Source organism: Tursiops truncatus, chromosome 2, assembly GCF_011762595.2.
Source record: "Tursiops truncatus isolate mTurTru1 chromosome 2, mTurTru1.mat.Y, whole genome shotgun sequence".
Classification (NCBI taxonomy): Eukaryota; Metazoa; Chordata; class Mammalia; order Artiodactyla; family Delphinidae; genus Tursiops; species Tursiops truncatus.
The window spans coordinates 33,083,825-33,100,866 of NC_047035.1; the positions used below are offsets into that span (position 1 = coordinate 33,083,825).

The 17,042-nt window shown below is 44.9% G+C and overlaps 1 protein-coding gene across 5 annotated transcripts in view; it reads left to right on the forward strand.

Moving 5' to 3' along the window:
- DCAF5 (DDB1 and CUL4 associated factor 5) overlaps window positions 1-13,352 on the forward strand; it is a 95,188-nt gene extending 81,836 nt beyond the window's left edge. For all 5 annotated transcript variants that reach the window (XM_019922123.3, XM_019922116.3, XM_019922110.3 and 2 more), the window contains 2 exons: window positions 5,117-5,244; window positions 11,466-13,352. In XM_019922123.3, the coding sequence (XP_019777682.1) occupies window positions 5,117-5,244; window positions 11,466-13,238 (1,901 nt within the window). In that variant the 3' untranslated portion in view covers window positions 13,239-13,352. The remainder of the gene's footprint in view (window positions 1-5,116; window positions 5,245-11,465) is intronic.
- Window positions 13,353-17,042: the final 3,690 nt, after the last annotated feature.

Genomic DNA, 17,042 nt, shown 5'->3' on the forward strand with positions numbered 1-17,042 from the left:
TAGAACCAGTATGAAGGTTTTGAAGTGAGAATGTGCCTGAGGGGAGAATAGTAGGGCTTAGTCATAGAGATAAATGGGGTATAGGGGTGTCCAATCATGTAGGCTTTTATTGTGAGTGACGTGGGGAGCCATTAGAGAATTTTGAGCAGAGGATTGACATGATCTGACTTATTTTAACAGCATCACTCTGACTACTGAGTTGAGGGTAGATAGTGGGAGTGGGGCTGCCAAGGGTAGAAATGAGGAGAACTAGTAGGATTCTCTCACACAGGTGAGCTGTGGTGGTGGCTTGAACCAAGGTAATAGGGGTTGAAATCTAGATATATTTTGAAAGTAAAGCCAAAAAAGGGGGAGGGGGTACTTCCCTGGTGGTCCAGTGGCTAAGACTCCACACTCCCAATGTAAGGGGCCCGGGTTCGATCCCTGGTCGGGGAACTAGATGCCACATGCATGCCGCAACTAAGAAGCCCGCATGCCGCAGCAAAGTTCCCACGTGCCGCAGCTAAAACCTGTCACAGCCTAAATAAATAAATTTTTTTTTTTTAAAGTAAAGCTATCAGGATTTCCTAATAGATTAGATTGGGGGAGAAAGGGAGAGCAGGTAGAGTTTAATATCTCTCTTAAACAACCAGGTAGAGTTGTTGAATAAACACTTTGGATGTTAGAGGTATGGAGGTCTGGAGTTCAAGAAAGACCTGGACTAGAGATAAAAATTTTTTTGATATCATATAGGTAGTATCTAAAGCCACAGACTGGATGAGAACACCAGTGACTGAGATCAGCAGTGAGTGAAGTATAGGTAGTTTAAGAGAAGAGGACCAAAAACTGAGCGCTAAGGCATTCTCATGTTAAGAAGGCAGGGAGGGGACTTCCCTGGTGGTCCAGTGGTTGAGACTCTGCACTTCCACTGCAGGGGACATGGGTTCAATCCCTGGTCGGGGAACTAAGATCCTGCATGCTGCGCTGAGTAGCCCCCCAAAAAAAAGCCAGGGAGAAGAGCCAAAAAGGGAAATCAACAAGGAGTCACCAGTGAGGTAGCAGGAAAACCAAAAGAGGGTGATCCTAGGAGGGCAGTGAAAAAAGTGTGCCAAAGGGGAGGCAATTCTGTTGAATCTTGCTAATAAGTCAAATAAGACGAGTTAGGATGGGAACTGAATTAACCATTGGATTCTTTGGTGAATATCACCAAGCCCAAGTCTTATTGCTTAGGGAAGGACTAGGTAATTACAGAGATTTGAAGTCCATTGCATCATGGCAATAACCATTGTTACCTGATTTTTTGACTTCTTTTCCTGCAAAGTAGTACCACTCCTTTATGTCCTTGCTTCCCATCTTGCCCTATCACTGTGTTCTGCAGGCTTTTGTTTGCTACTCGAGTCTAGAGCTACCAGATGAAGTTTTCCCATGCTTCCAGCATTTCCTATACCAATATCTGTCTTTTTTTTTTTTTTTTTTTTTTTTTTTTTTGCGGTACGCGGGCCTCTCACTGTTGTGGCCCCTCCCGTTGCGGAGCAACAGGCTCCGGACGCACAGGCTCAGCGGCCATGGCTCACGGGCGCAGCCACTCTGGCATGTGGGATCTTCCCGGACCGGGGCACAAACCCATGTCCCCTGCATCGGCAGGCGGACTCTCAACCACTGCGCCACCAGGGAAGCCCGGTTATATAGTTCTTGGCAAAAATATTCCCCACCTAACTTTTTCCAACTCGATTCTCCTGTTGATGAGCAGGCTCTGGTTAGATAATGGAGGAGAGGAGGCCCCAAGGTCGTACTGGTATTGGCATCTTGACATTAGCCATTTCAGACTAAAGAAATTTATCTGGTATATACAAATCTCCAGAACTGATAAAACATCTATTCTCTAAGAATCATTGTATGTAAACTGTACAGTAGCAGCTGTATTCAATTACTTGAAACCTGGAAACCAGGAGAGGGACTATAGAGAACCTCTCTGAAGCCCATTCATTGCTATGATTCTCTGTACGCAGCCTGGGTTACCTTATACAGATGGCAGCAATACTTCCTGTACCTGTTTTCACCTTCTGTCTCTTGGCTCTATTGACTTCCTCTTCATTTTCAGATTTTCTGGGTACACATTTGGGTAGGAAGAAGGAGAAATAATTTCTTATTAAAATTGTTGCCAAGGGACTTCCCTGGTGGCGCAGTGGTTAAGAATCCGCCTGCCAGTGCAGGGGACACGGGTTTAAGCCCTGGTCTGGGAAGATCCCACATGCCGCGGAGCAGCTAAGCCCATGTGCCACAACTACTGACCCTGCACTCTAGAGCCCGCGCACCACAACTACTGAGCCTGCGTGCCTAGAGCCTTGTTGCTCCGCAACAAGAGAAGCCACCACAATGAGAAGCCCATGCACCGCAATGAAGAGTAGCCCCCACTCGCCACAACTAGAGGAAGCCCGCGTGCGACAACAAATACCCAACACAACCAAAAATAAATAAATTTATTTTTTTAAAAAATTGCTGCCAAGAAGAGAAACCAGATGAAGTCACAGTGCTTGAAAGAGCATTAGAAACAGTTTTTCCATGGTTTGAATTTTCAAGCATTGATACCCTTCAGTTATTCCTTAGATCTGAAAGTTATCGTAATTGTATTCTAAGTCATCTTTGACAGAAAGATTGGTTTAGTTGATAAACTTTAGTTCTCTGGTAGCTGATTCTTTAAGACATGAGACCTTCTAACTGTCCTCCTTTGGTGGTACTTATTCTAGAATTGCCCTCTCCTGAAACACTATCCATTTAACAATGGATACCTGCTTTAGTTTTACTAAGTTCCTGCTTTAGTTCAGGCATTGCACCCCAGGTTCTGGGTGTGCAAGAGATCCACTTCTACTCTCATAGACTATTCAGTGTTGGCAATGTGATGAAATGTCCTGTGCTGATACTGTAGAGCTTGCAATCACAATACCATTGGATAGAATCTTCTTCTTCCCCTCTTTTAAATTTAGGACTTAAAAAGAAAATCAACTTGTACAATGACTGCCAGAAGGATTTAGAAATCAGTTATGACCTTTTGACTCCACCCCTATTCAAACCTTTTCATCTCTTAAATGCCAGTGTTACAGAGGGAACGATATTAGGCATTACAACCAAACAGACTCTGGTTCAAATACTGGCTCTGCCATTTACTAGCTACTTGAAAGAAGTCACTGAAGTTCTCTGAGTCACTTAAATTCTTTTTCTTAGAGGCAGAAGGATTAAACAAGAGATTGGTACTAGGTTCAACCGTAAGTTTCTTTGCTAGTGACCACCCCAGCGTGGGTATGAATAGGAGTAGGATGTTGGAAACGTAGAATTCAGAAGAGGTCCATGAGCAGGACTGCTACTTGTTGAATCAACCATATATAGAAAAGAAACTCACCCAAAGGAACTCCTTGGGGTGGTGAGATCACTGTATTGAGACAACTGTTTTAGATTCCCATGGATCCCTTTTCCTTAATTCTCTCAAGTTTCTTTGTACTTTGACTAGGCTCAGGTTACCTTCCCCTCCTCCCACTCCACCCTAGGAACCTAGTGCACTCAGGCTGCCTAGGGGTTCCCATCAAGGCAGCCTACCTTTGGTGCTTAAACCTTTCCTAATCCTTTGTCTCCATAAAAACACACCTATGTCCTAGTTACTTTTCTTCTCCTTTATAGTTTATTAACAAACATGATGATGTTGGGCTGAAATATGAACGGCTCTAAATACATTATCCATCCTGAATAATTCAAATATTAATAATGTCAAACATGGGGGAAAATTTAGGCAAAGGATATTTTTGTCACTCACAAAGTAGAGTAAGCACCTGGTGCTAGCCAAGTTGGCACCACCAAGGAGCAAATCAGTACAGTCTGAAACCTCTTGCTGTCATAAAAAAAAAGATATGTACATGTCAATAAAGAGGGATATCTTTCATGAGGCAGAAGAGGTGAAGGAGGAATTGTCAGGAGGCCAAAAGCAGAAGACACCTTCTGCAGAACCAGATTATTTCTGGAAAAGGGATGTTGTTCTGGCCATTTTCCCTCCAGATACTGAGATGAGAAACGTTTGGAATAAATGTTTGAACAAGGTGGAGTTGGGACTGGGATGGAGGCGTGTGGAGCTGAGATAGTGCGTGATGGTACTTTGTGCCCTAGTGGTGCCATGCTCCTGGTAGGGTCTAAGAAGGCACTCATTGCTTAAATAAATGAGCACTCATTTGTTTGTGTCTGTATGCATCACGTTTTGCCAGTTGGTGTGTACTGAGCTGTTGATGGCTGCTCAGAAGTGACCTTATTCAGAACTTGGGTGCATTTGTTCTGTGTGAGTGTGATGCCCTTACCAGTGAAGTTGAAGCTTTGAGATTGTCCCGAGTTCATAAATGATGACATTTTCATCTATAAGTTCTAGGCCTCTGGTACTTTTCGCCATCATTGAAGAAGAAAGCCTACAGGATGGTCCTTAAGATACAGCTTTCCTATCAATGGCCTCCATACATGGTGTATTTAAGGCCCACACTCTCTAATTCTCAATACCTGGGCTCTGCTTATTATGAAAGTGACCCATATCTCCTTTCTTTATCCTTAGTTCTCCCTGCCATCAGAGTGAAGAAGGGATTTTCTCCATTATTTTCCCAGAGGTTTTTGTTTGTTTGCTTTGTTTGCTGTTTTCATTATAGAAAATGAGGGCAACTGGATCAGAGATTTTTTTGCGCGTTTAAGTAATTACATGCTTCTGGTTCTGCATGTCCCTGGCTCAGCTGCCACCTGTTCTCAAGCAGTTCGGTCTCATTTTGCTTATGACTGGCCTTTTTTAAGGTAACACTTGGATTCTATCTTGGGGATCAAAACCTTGAGAAATGTTTTAAGTGGCTGTGGCTTCATTGACAATGGAATTGCAGTGGGTGGGCGTGGGCAATGCTTAAAGACTAAATAAAGGCTCTTGGTAAGAGCACATATGCCGAGAGATATTTCATCTTCCTTCTTTCCATAGCAACTTTATCTGTAAGATTAAGCATTCTCCTGGTGGTATAGTTAATAAAATATCTCGGCTCTGGTTCAGAGCTGTTTGTTTGCCATTACTGGAACCTGTTTACTTCCATCTGTTTCGTCATTTGATTTTTGTTTCCTTCTGTCTTCCCAGGTGGCATTGGTAGGGTGGTCAACGGAGCCTTCATGGTGCTGAAAGGGCATCGGTCTATTGTGAACCAGGTCCGATTTAACCCCCACACCTACATGATCTGCTCTTCTGGTGTAGAAAAGATCATCAAGGTGAGGCACCTTACCCTCTTGTCCTTTTAGAGAAATTATTGCAATTCGTAAATGGAAAAAACTAAATGTATATAGGACCTCATAGCTAAACATACCGAAGGTCTATCAGAATTCTCAATTATTTTGACATATTATAAAATACGGAAAAATTGATGTTAAAGAGGGTGGTTTTAAAACCCTCCTTTCAGGGCCATTTTTAAAAATAATCACTAGGTTTTGAAACTAGATACTACCTGTATGCCACTACATTTCCATGGTCTCTGATCTGGAGTCTGATGAATTCTGCTTTCCAAACCCCATCTGGTGGTAAAGAAGCTATCATCCCCAGAGTTACTCTGTGTGCACTTTTCCTTAATTGCTGTCCTCATAACTAAGTGACTACCGGAACCATAGCTAACTTGTCTCAGGACATATCAAAATATTACAACCACATGCATATCAACCACTGCATGTGGTTGTGATTGAGGCTAAACACTTGCATCAACTGCACATTGACTGAATGAACTTAACTCTGCCAAGGAATATTTTTAGAGCTTGCAACTGAGAGACCCAGCCTGGCCTGCGTCCACGGAAGGATGGCCCGCTGCCCATCACTCACATTCCAGTCGCTAGTAACCCTTTTCCACATCTGAGAAAATGAGGGTTCAGGGCAAAGGACGAATTCTTGAGGACCCTGTGATAACTTGACTATTAAATAAGGATAGATGATCTCCCCCCCTCCCCAGCAAAACATAAAACTCCTCTTTTTTTTCCCCCAAAATGACATTGAAAACCTGAGGGAAGTTTCAGGGGAAAAGTAAAAATTGATTTGTAACAAATTGGTAGTTTTCATTTTCTTTCATTCTTTAAAAAAACCCAGAAAACTATACAACTTGTATCTGAGGCAGAGGAAGCTATCAAAAATGTAATGTTGGAGTATGGGTCAATATTTTTATTTGTCCTTATTCCAACTTCCTTTATTCAGGTTTTATTGGTCCTGTGGATCAGGGCTGACTTTCAAGATTGCATACATTTATTTACCCATAAATAAACAGGGTTAGAACAGGACCTCTAGATCATTTTTACTGACTTTTCCTTTTGTAGATGATGAGGTTTAAATTGTAAATTTACTGTCTGGGGTTAATTATACAGCTAATTAGTGGTAAGGCTAGCATAGAGCCCTGTTCTTTGTTCTTCCTGGTATACTGCCACATTTACCATGCTAGCGGGAAGACAGCAGGCAGCCTGATGCCCCTGCTGGGTTTGATCATCTCAGTAGTCCTTCACTTGGGCAGTCATTGAATTGCCCCTGTCCCTTGCATTGTTTTCCCTTCTCCTTTAGCCTGTGACTCATGGGTTGGCACAGTAGCATGTCCTCTCTAGGCCCATTGACATCATTCTCTCAGGGAGCTCTGCTTGAGCATCTCCTTTAGAACAGAGATTCCTGCTTGGCTGTACACTCTGGGATGCTTCTGTGCTAAGTCTCCCCGATTATTGTTTAGTCAACCGGAGTCCTTACCCGAAAGGTCATAGGTTGGAACCTAGCCAAGTTCTCAGAGAAGAAGGAGAAGAAAATATTTTCTCTGTGAAAATATTCAGACTAAACTATGGAGCTCACTGCTTTCAGGTTCCAGTGAGGTCTGAACATTGCCTCAGCAGTAGGCATGTTTAGCCAATTAAAACCTTAAGTCAGTACAGTTAGTACCCTTGGGCAGCCCTTCGAGTCTGTCTCCCATCTGTCAAGTGAGGGCGCTAACAGTGACTTGACACCTAAGAGTGCCTTGTAAGTTACCTGTGCCTGACAATTTCTGACTATTTTAATAAAAGTCACTTTCTTGTTTGCTGTTTCTGAGAGGATCAATGGCTCAAAGACCATCATTCCACCATATTCTAGTCCAGCCTGCTTTTCTCTCTCCACCTCTCTCTCTACTCACTCCACCTTCCCCCTGACTTGTCCTTTGCTGATGCCTTTCTGGCCTGGAGGAGAAGAGTCCCTATTGTCAGGGCCAGCCTCTTCTCACCCATAACAGGTCTTCTATCCCCTTGAATTGCCCACACTTAGCAGAAAAAAGGGGGTTCATTTTGTAGTTAAACATAAGAGATAGCAAGATGGAGCAAATGCTGGCATTTTTTTCCTCAAAGACCAATATTCATTTACTCACCCTGTATTTGTGAACCATACCTACTGTCTGCAATTTGTGCCAGGCCCTGTGAGGAACACAAAGAAAGAAAGATAATGCAGGTCCCCATGGGAATTGGTGACCCAGTAGGAGAGACAAGAAATAAAGGTAATGAAAAATGCAATAAGTACATAAGAGATAGAAACAGTGCTGTGTGGGGAGGGGGAAATTTTTTTCCCCATCTGGGGTAATCTCAGTGTAGGTAATACTTGAACTAGATTTTGAAGGAAAAAGCCTGCAAAAGAAAAGAAAGGAGTAAGATGGGAGGACCATTCTAAGCAGAGAGAATGGACATTTAATTATTTCACTGAATCAATAAATATTTATTGATCACCTACTGCATTCCAGGCAGTGTGTTCATGAATAAATGCTCAGAAGCAGCAAAGTGTAGGACCAGTTTAGAAAATGATCATTTGGCCAAAGTAAAGAGCACAGAAAGGGAGGGCTGAGATGTAAGGCAGGGATGGTAGGCCAGAGGTGGGCCCAGGAAGTCTTGGAATCCGGAGTAGAGAGTGTGGAGCATCCCTGAATAACAGCTTAAGTCTCTATCTGTAGTTTTTCTTGGTAGGTGGGCAAATGTCTAAATTTAGTGTGATAGCACAAAGAGAGAAGAGGGCTTAGAGATGCTACATCAAGCATGTCATGGTCACCTGTGTAGATCAGAACACTTGTTACTTAAATTGCTTTCCATTTCGATGATGCTTTGAATAAGAATTGAACTGCATCCTTTTCCTCAGCAGCCTCTTGTGCTAAACTTTTCACTGGGCTTGAAGAGAAAGCTGCTCATCCCTCCTGCTTTTCTCATGAACTTTGCCCCCCCATGAAGAGAAACATCTAGCCACACTTAACATGCAACAGAAAGTTGTGTTTTCATTGCTTCTCTTCTGAGTTGTTGACTTTCAGTGTAAGAAAAATAACAATTTCACAAATGTTTGAAATTGATATTTTAGGGATGAGGAAGGACTAACATAATCGGGATGGTCAATGCTTCTGCTGTTCAAAAGTCTCTTTGAGGATGAGTCTCAGACCTTCTAGTTGAGGTATTCAGTTGCCAAACGAAGGAGGAAGCACCACAGTTATTGGTGCTTTGGTATACGTTATATCATTTTACCATTCTCATTTCTACAGTTGAGAAAGAGGTTTCCAGGATGAAGTCATTTGCTCTGGGCCATGTGAAGTGTTGAGGCTCGGGTTCCTACCTGTTCTACTAGTTCCCACAGCTCTGTGCGGCAAGTCCCTTGAGGACTGAAGACTGGCCGTCTGGGATAGGGGTTTTGTTTTGCTCTGAATCTTAGGATTGCATGAGACCCATCTAATTTCACTGTTTAGATAAGGAAGCTGAGCTTCACCCACGGTCACCAGCGAACTAGAGCTGTGTGGGAACCCACATTCAAGACTCTTGCCTCCTGATCCAGCGTTTTGTTCCATTACTCCAAGCTTCAGGAATGAAAGTCTACCTCAGCTTAATACATTCCAGAGCGCATATAAATGCCAACTTTCAGTATTTTGATTTTCATTCCTGAAGTGAAGATATAGGAGGCTGGGTAGTAGATTAAAATCTAGGCTTGTTGGATAGTTGGGCCAGCAAGAATCTCACCATTAACATTTTGTGATTCTGTTAAATTCTAAGTTTCTGGGAAGTACATATAGATTTCATATTATGCAACATGGTTAGTAACATTTTCCATTTTTAAACTGGGGGAGTGAGAACTTTAGCCCAGAATATAGACTAAGACCCCAAAACACCCTAAAGGCTTTGCCTGTTGGACCCCTCAGTCTCTCTCTTTTTTAATTACTTAATTATTTGGCTGTGCTGAGTCTTAGTTGCAGCAGGCGGGATCTTTGTTCCCACATGCGGGATCCTTAGTTGCGGCATGTGAACTCTTAGTTGCAGCATGTGGGATCTAGGTCCCTGACCAGGGATCAAACCCAGGCCCCCTGCATTGGGAGCATGGAGTTTTAGCCACTGGACCACCAGGGAAGTCCCCCCCACCTCAGTTTTTTTCTAAGCCACCAAACTTTTATTCCCAGAGACATCTGTTTGCAGAGATAGTCATTTACAGCTTGGGCCATTGCTGAAGGCCAGGTCTAAATGTTTCCCGAAAATTGAGTCTCACAAAGAATTTGAGAATTGCTTCAGGCTAAGCCTTTATTTTCTGCTACTTATTGTATGCAAACTATATTCCAGTGTTTCTTAAAAGTTGGTCCCCCCACTTACCCCTTGAGTGCTAATTAAAAGTGCAGACCCCTGGTAACCTACCCATGACTTACTGAATCAGAATCTCTAAGGGTGGGGCTCAGGAGTCAGCTTTTTTTTTTTAAGATAAAACACCTTGATTTATTTATTTATTTATTTTTGGCTGCGTTGGGTCTTCATTGCTGCGTGTAGGCTTCCTCTACTTGCGGCGAGCAAGTGCTACTGTTCGTTGTAGTGCTCGGGCTTCTCGTTGCGGTGGCTTCTCTTCGTTGTGGAGCACGGGCTCTAGGCGCGCGGGCTTCAGTAGTTGTGGATCGCAGGCTCTAGAGCACAGGCTCAGTACTTGTGGCACACGGGCATAGTTGCTCCATGGTGGGATCTTCCCAGACCAGGGATCAAACCCATGTCCCCTGCATTGGCAGGCAGATTCTTAACTACTGCGCCACCAGGCAAGTCCCAGGAGTCAGCATTTTAATTATTCTTCAGGTAATTCACGTGCATGCCAAAGTTTGAGAACCACTGCCTTAAAACTCCCCTGGGTAAGATTATGAAGCTGGAGATGGGAGAACGCCTGAGGAGTTGTGGGCAGGGAACAAAGTTGAAGGAGGAATGAATCTGAGTTGGGAACTGGTGAAGACACTTAGCCTAGAAGATTTCTTCAGCCCCTCTTGAACTGGGGATCCTCCAAAGAAACACTGTCTCCCAGGAGATCAAAGTAAATCACGGAAGGAAAGGGCCTCGGGAACAGGGCTTACAAGAAGGCGAATTTGTCCTTGGACAGCTTTGCCGAAACAAAGCCATTGTCTTGATAGGGGATGAGGAGCCACTGTTTTCTGGGTTGGGTGCTATCTAAATATAGACACCAGCCTGTCAAGGCAAGAAAATCATCTGGAATTTCATCTGAGTTGCCATGACTACCAGCTGATGTAACTGAGCTTCTCTGTGCTGCTCTGGACCAGTCTGGCAATCAGGTGAAGCTCATCGTTCTCATTTGCAGTGACAGCTTAATTATCTTGGATATCGTTTTTACATAACTTATTCAACTTGTAAAGTTGGGCTTTTGCATTCAGACAGACCTTAGTTTGAATCCTTTTGGCTATGCGCCCATGTCTCTGACCATGGAGTGGAAGGGTATTAAGGGATGGGTCTGTGGTCTTGGAAGGTGTGTCCTACCTATTCCTGCAGCTAACAGAAGAGTTGGGGAGCAAGCCAGCAGCTCCCTGGTTAAGAGAACCCAGATTCCTGGGTAACTGATGCCTGCACGTCCAAGAGGGAACTGCAGTGTAGGCAGCTGGCTATTCTTATCAAGCTCCAGTAAGCAATTCCCATTAGTTTAAAATAGAAATGTTGCAGTTGGGGAGAAGTAGAGTTATAGGCTGAAATATTAACTGTCGCAGAGGACTGACTGCTGGGTCTCTTTTCACTTTGGAAAAGTGGTACCTCTCCAGTCTTCTGAGAGTTTTGAACACATTGGCCAATCTTCAAGTCATCCTCTGTGCTCTGAGATTATGAAGGGGGTTATTGTAGTTTCCAAGCTACTAATAGAGGAAGCTAAAGGGAAGAGGGGTAGTGGCAGACAGGGTGTGTGTTTATCCTGGGCCTAGAGACAGGACTTGGGTCTCCTGAAACTAGGCTAATGCTGTGTCCTAGACCATGCTTTGTCCCACATTTGAATCTGGAAGCTTCCATTTTCATATGTGGCCCACATAATCCAGTCTGGATTATATTTTTAAAGTTGGTTAGCAAGTCCTGGCTCAGTGACGGGGAGGGTCTGGGGAAGCTCTGCCTTAGTGTTCTTTATGTTCGACAGCTTTAGAATACATTCTAATCAGCCCTCACTGGTTTTGTTTTCGCCTTCTGTGCAGATCTGGAGCCCATACAAGCAGCCAGGATGTACCGGAGATCTGGATGGTCGGATTGAGGATGATTCTCGCTGTCTCTATACCCACGAAGAGTACATCAGCCTTGTCCTGAACAGTGGGAGTGGCCTGTCCCACGACTACGCCAACCAGTCTGTGCAGGAAGACCCCCGGATGATGGCCTTCTTTGACTCCCTGGTGCGTCGCGAGATCGAGGGCTGGAGCTCCGACTCAGACAGCGACCTCAGCGAAAGCACCATCCTCCAGCTGCACGCAGGGGTCAGTGAGCGTTCGGGCTACACCGACTCCGAGTCCTCGGCCTCGCTGCCCCGCTCCCCTCCGCCCACAGTGGATGAGTCTGCTGACAGCGCCTTCCACCTGGGGCCCCTGCGGGTCACTGCCACAAATGTGGTGGCTTCAACTCCGCCACCGCCCACGTGCGAGGATGCCACCACTCGCCAGCAGCGCCTGTCTGCCCTGCGGCGCTACCAGGACAAACGCCTCCTGGCTCTTTCCAACGAGTCCGATTCAGAAGAGAACGCCTGTGAGGTTGAACTGGACACAGATCTCTTCCCCCGGCCACGGTCTCCCAGCCCTGAAGACGAGTCCAGCAGCTCCGGCAGCCCCAGCAGCTCCGAGGATGAGGAGGAGCTGAATGAACGGCGAGCGTCCACCCGGCAGCGGAACGCCATGCGGCGCCGGCAGAAGATGCCTCGAGAGGAGAGGCCTGGTGCCCCGACCAAGCCCACTGACACCTGCATTGGAGAAGACAACTATGATTACCCCCAGATCAAAGTAGATGACCTCTCTTCTTCCCCCACCTCCTCTCCTGAGCGGAACACGTCCACTCTGGAGATTCAGCCAAGCCGAGCATCGCCAACTTCCGACATAGAGTCAGTTGAGCGCAAGATCTATAAAGCTTACAAGTGGCTCCGCTACTCCTATATCTCCTACTCAAATAACAAAGAGGGAGAGAGCTCGCTTGTGTCTGGGGAGGCAGATGAAGGGAGAGCAGGAACCAGCCACAAAGACAACCCAGCCCCTTCTTCCAGTAAGGAAGCCTGTCTAAACACGACCATGGCCCAGAGGAGCCAGGACCTGCCCCCCGCAGGCCACAGCAAGGATGCTTTTAAAGAAGGGACTTCTGCCATAAATCCCAGCAATGGCCCAGGCCATGAGCCCAGCGGTCACCCTTGGGCTGAGGCACCAGAGGACACCTCTCAGGACACGAGTAACACTGGTGGCTCTGTAGAACACTCTTTTGAGACCAAGAAGCTCAATGGAAAGGCCCTGAGCAAGGCCCTGAGCAGCCGGGCTGAGGAGCCACCCTCCCCTCCTGTCCCCAAGGCATCTGGCTCCGCTCTCAGCAGCGGGTCTGGCAACTGTCTGAGGACCCAGTCTGATGACAGTGAGGAGAGGAGCCTCGAAACCATCTGTGCCAACCACAACAATGGGCGCTTACACCCCCGGCCCCCTCATCCCCACAGCAACGGGCAGAGCTTTGGGGAGCTGGAGGCGGTGGCCTGCTCGTCCCCAGGACGTTCGGACACTGATCATGATAACTTGTCCCTGACGGCGATGCTCCTACACAAAGATTGTTGTGGGTCTGAAATGACCTGTGAGACCCCCAGTGCTGGAACGAGAGAGGACCCCACTGACCCCCCAGACACAGACAGCAGCAGGGCTGTTCATGGCCATAGTGGCCTCAAAAGGCACCGAATCGAATTGGAAGACACAGATTCGGAGAATTCCTCCTCAGAGAAGAAATTAAAAACATGATAAATACAAAGGGAAAACAAAAAGCTACGAAAAGTAGCTTTATAAAAATTTTTAAATCCTGTTTAGTGAACACAGAGGAAAGGAAAAATAGTATTAAAGGCACATAAAACCAGGGCCTGAAGTTTTGTGTCTGATGCTGCTCCCTTCTATTCAACAATGGGTCTGATGTTTAGCTGGCCACTGGCTGTGCTGTGTTAAGAAAGGGAAACAAATCCAAGTGACTCCTTTCTAGTAAGACTTGAGCATAGTGTACCTGTGCAGATTCTGTTAAAGTAAATCCTCGTTGAGATGTTTGACTTGTTCTTGTGTGTGTGCGCTGGCATGTGTGAGCTCATTGTCTCAGACTTTTCTTTCTTTTCTCCATCAGAAAGGATCTATGGATCTGTATTTTCTGCCATCTCACCCCATTTACATGCCATAGGTGTTCTGGTCTTAATAATGAGTGCCTGCTAAATCAGGTTGTGTTGCCAGTGAGTAGTGGATTTATGCTGAAAGAATGGAGACGAGAATGGAAATAGACCTTCAGCCCACTGGCTGTGCTGGAAAGGAAAGCATGGTTCCTTTCTTAAAGAAATCTTCCATGTTTTCTCAGTAGCACTTCTTCATTGATCATTTAATGTAGACGTACTAAAAGTGGAGCGTTTTTAATGCTAATGAGAGGTTAGCACTTAAGATCAGATTTGAGAGAACATAGATAGACCCCTGATAAATTTCACTGGTTGCAAATTGAGCGATGGCGCAATACCATACTGTAGGGAGGCCATAAAATATAACTAGTTGTGGGTAACACTTTAACAAGTTAGGTGCTAGTTCCTATGAGGCACTCAGAAAGCCAGCAGGCTCTTCCTGACCGCGTGTGGTGGCATCTAGGCATATTGAAAGAAGGGGAAAGACAGCTCTCAAGAGATTTGTGCTCAGACTACTAAAGTGAATGTTATAGGTGTGTTAATGAAGAAGTATAGGAAAGGGCAGAGTATGGTACTGCCTTCATTCAGTTCAACCCAAAATGGTCAGAATTGGTGGAACTGGCGTCTTCCCTCAGGCTTGCTGTCCACAGAGACTGTGGTGTTCTGACTGGATCTTGCAGAGCAGGAGGCATCTCGAAGTAACAGATTCTTATTGAGTAGGTCTGTTAGGAGGCAGAGAGTATGGAGAGAGGAGTCACTGGCTCTGTTTCATTAAGGTAGATAAAGATTGAGAGAGGAAAAGACCAGGAGCTTTTCAGCATTGCAGTGGTGGTCACACTCACTTGGTTATTAATGAAGGCCTGTACAAGACGGGAAGACCTAGGATGACAGATACCTTGTTGGTGTGGATGTCATGAAAAGGCAGGAGAATACTGGGAAGAAATGAGGGAGAGAGAGAACACTACAACTTTCTTGAGCACAAAGGTGCTAGACAATTAGGAGACCAGCGGCACTGGCTTAGAGAGGACCTAGCATGTGACTGGTGTGGCCTCACTGATCCAGCGTTCTTTTTAGGGAAGGACCCGTCCTACTGGAACTGAGACCAAGGGGAGACAGCCTGTGGAGGATGATGACTTGGGTGAATTTAGTCACTGGGGGAAGGGGGGTTATTTATAAAGGAAGGTTGTTGATCTAAGCCAAAAGGAGATATCACCTTGCTAAGCTTTGTTAAAAGAAAGATGTGCCTGGTGTGTGTGATGTGACTTGGGTGTAAAAACATTGGCTTGGGAGAAGGAGACCAAGGAGTGTGAGTAGCAGTGGGGATGCTTACAAGTTAACAACTGTAATCTCACCGGGGAGTGGGAAAGTGATTCTGTAACCATTAGAATTACTTTAATCTGTAATCAAAACGGTTCTATGATTTGTCTTTGACTATTCACAGATAATTGTAAATTCTGGTTTTATAAGCCCAAGTCATTTTACATTTGCTTTTCCAAAATTTATTAAATTGGAATTTTTTAATCCTTTATATACAAAAAAAAAAGATATAATCACTCAGTGTGTGTTTCTCTTCCCCTTCCTAGTCAGCATTCCCCTTCCCAATCTTTTTGTTTTATATTATTTAATCTAGTCAGTAGCTAGCCACTTCTGACTTCTCTAAGGACAATCCGCATATCTTTCTGGAGAAGAAGTAAAGTTCCGCTGGGAACTAGCCACTTGGTAGTTACTGTTCCCAAATGCAGAACTTGGTCTTTTCATGTTAAGAGCCGTTATCTCATTTGGGTACTCAAAAGAGAAGTCAAAGTTCATTCTGGTTCAACTTTAGTATCCAAGAAAGACATTTTTAGCAAGGATGGCTTCCATCCTTGGGAGACATCCCAGGTTCAGCTTGCCAAGAGATAGGCCCCGCAGCATACCCACAGAAGCAGGCTGAGGAATGCTTGTCTCTGTAGCCATCCACTCTCATTTCCAGAAATCTCCTTTCTGATCATGGAGAGATCAGAAGTGGTAGTTCCTGCCACTACCACTTCCAGGGTCCCTTCGCCTAAACTTGAGACGCCAACTTTGGAGGCACATTTAATCCTCAGATTCTTCCATGATAGGTATTTTTACTAACAGGGCAGATGGCACTGATTAGGTTATGAGCTATTCAAAAGTGCCTCTTACGGTTTTTTTCCTGCATCCTGTACATAAAATTTTAAGTGGCTGGTCCAGATTTATAAAACCTTCCCTCCACTTTATTTTCCACCTGGTTTTGTAAATGATTCCCATGTCTCTAGGACAACAGGTAAATGAGTTAAATGAATAGTGGGCTTGGGGCAAAAGAAGGTTGCAACTGCGCTTGATTTACTAAGCCCGGAGTCCCTTGTGTGTCAAGGTGCCTTCCTCTGCTGAAGCCTTACCTCCTCACAAGCCCCACCTCTCTCCCGGCAACGCTAGCTCTTCTCTTGTGTATATGCAAATAAACCTATTATTCACTTCTAATGGCTTCCTCTTCTCTTCCAGGGAAGACTTGGTTGCTTAGACACCCCTCCTCCTTCGTTTCTTTCCTGTTTTAATTCTTGCCTAATTGAAAACTTGATTCAGAGCCACACTGAAGACTAGAAGAAAAACTGCGGTGCACTACATCTATGCCAATGATCATTGTCACTTCTAGGTGTTGGGACAAAGGTTACATTGGGACAACAACATTTGGAGTAGGAGGAGGTACCTAACTGGTCTCCTTCACCAGACTTAGACTCAGGATAGTGAAATCCTGGAATTGACTCTTATTAGCTGGAACTGAGGGAATGATGCAGTGAAATGACATTACAAACAGCCTCCAAAGAATTATGTTTTCTCATGTTTCCAAATATCAAGTTGCTTTTCCTGCCCTGTCCCAGACATGCATTGCAAACTTTTTTTCTTAACAGAAAGAAAAAAAAAAACCCCACCTTATATATATATCCTGTCTGTAAAGCGGCCTCCTTCAGTTAACTGAAAAATTCTTGCCAGGCAAGACTCATGAGGAAAATCTATGCTTCCAAGGGAAGACTGTCCTTCCCTTAGGACCTAAGCAAGACAATGTGCCAGCGTTGAAATACTAAGGTGAGGTAAGGCTCGGTGAGTCCAGACTTGCCCACAGCAGCAGGATAAGGGCTTCGGACAAGCTGTGTGGTTTCTCTCAGGTGGGGTATTTCAGTCTAAGTGGTCGTTTGTCCTTGAGCACTCATACTAGAGTAAAAATAACATTTAAGTGGCTTGGAAGTAAATTTGAAATTCTTCAAAGAACAGTGCTTCCCACATGCAGCAGAAGAAAAATGTATATGAGAAGAAAATCTAAGCCATCTGCACCCTGATTGCAATTCACTGTTAGTACAAAGGTGGTAAGATGCTTCTCAGAATGGAGGCTGACAGG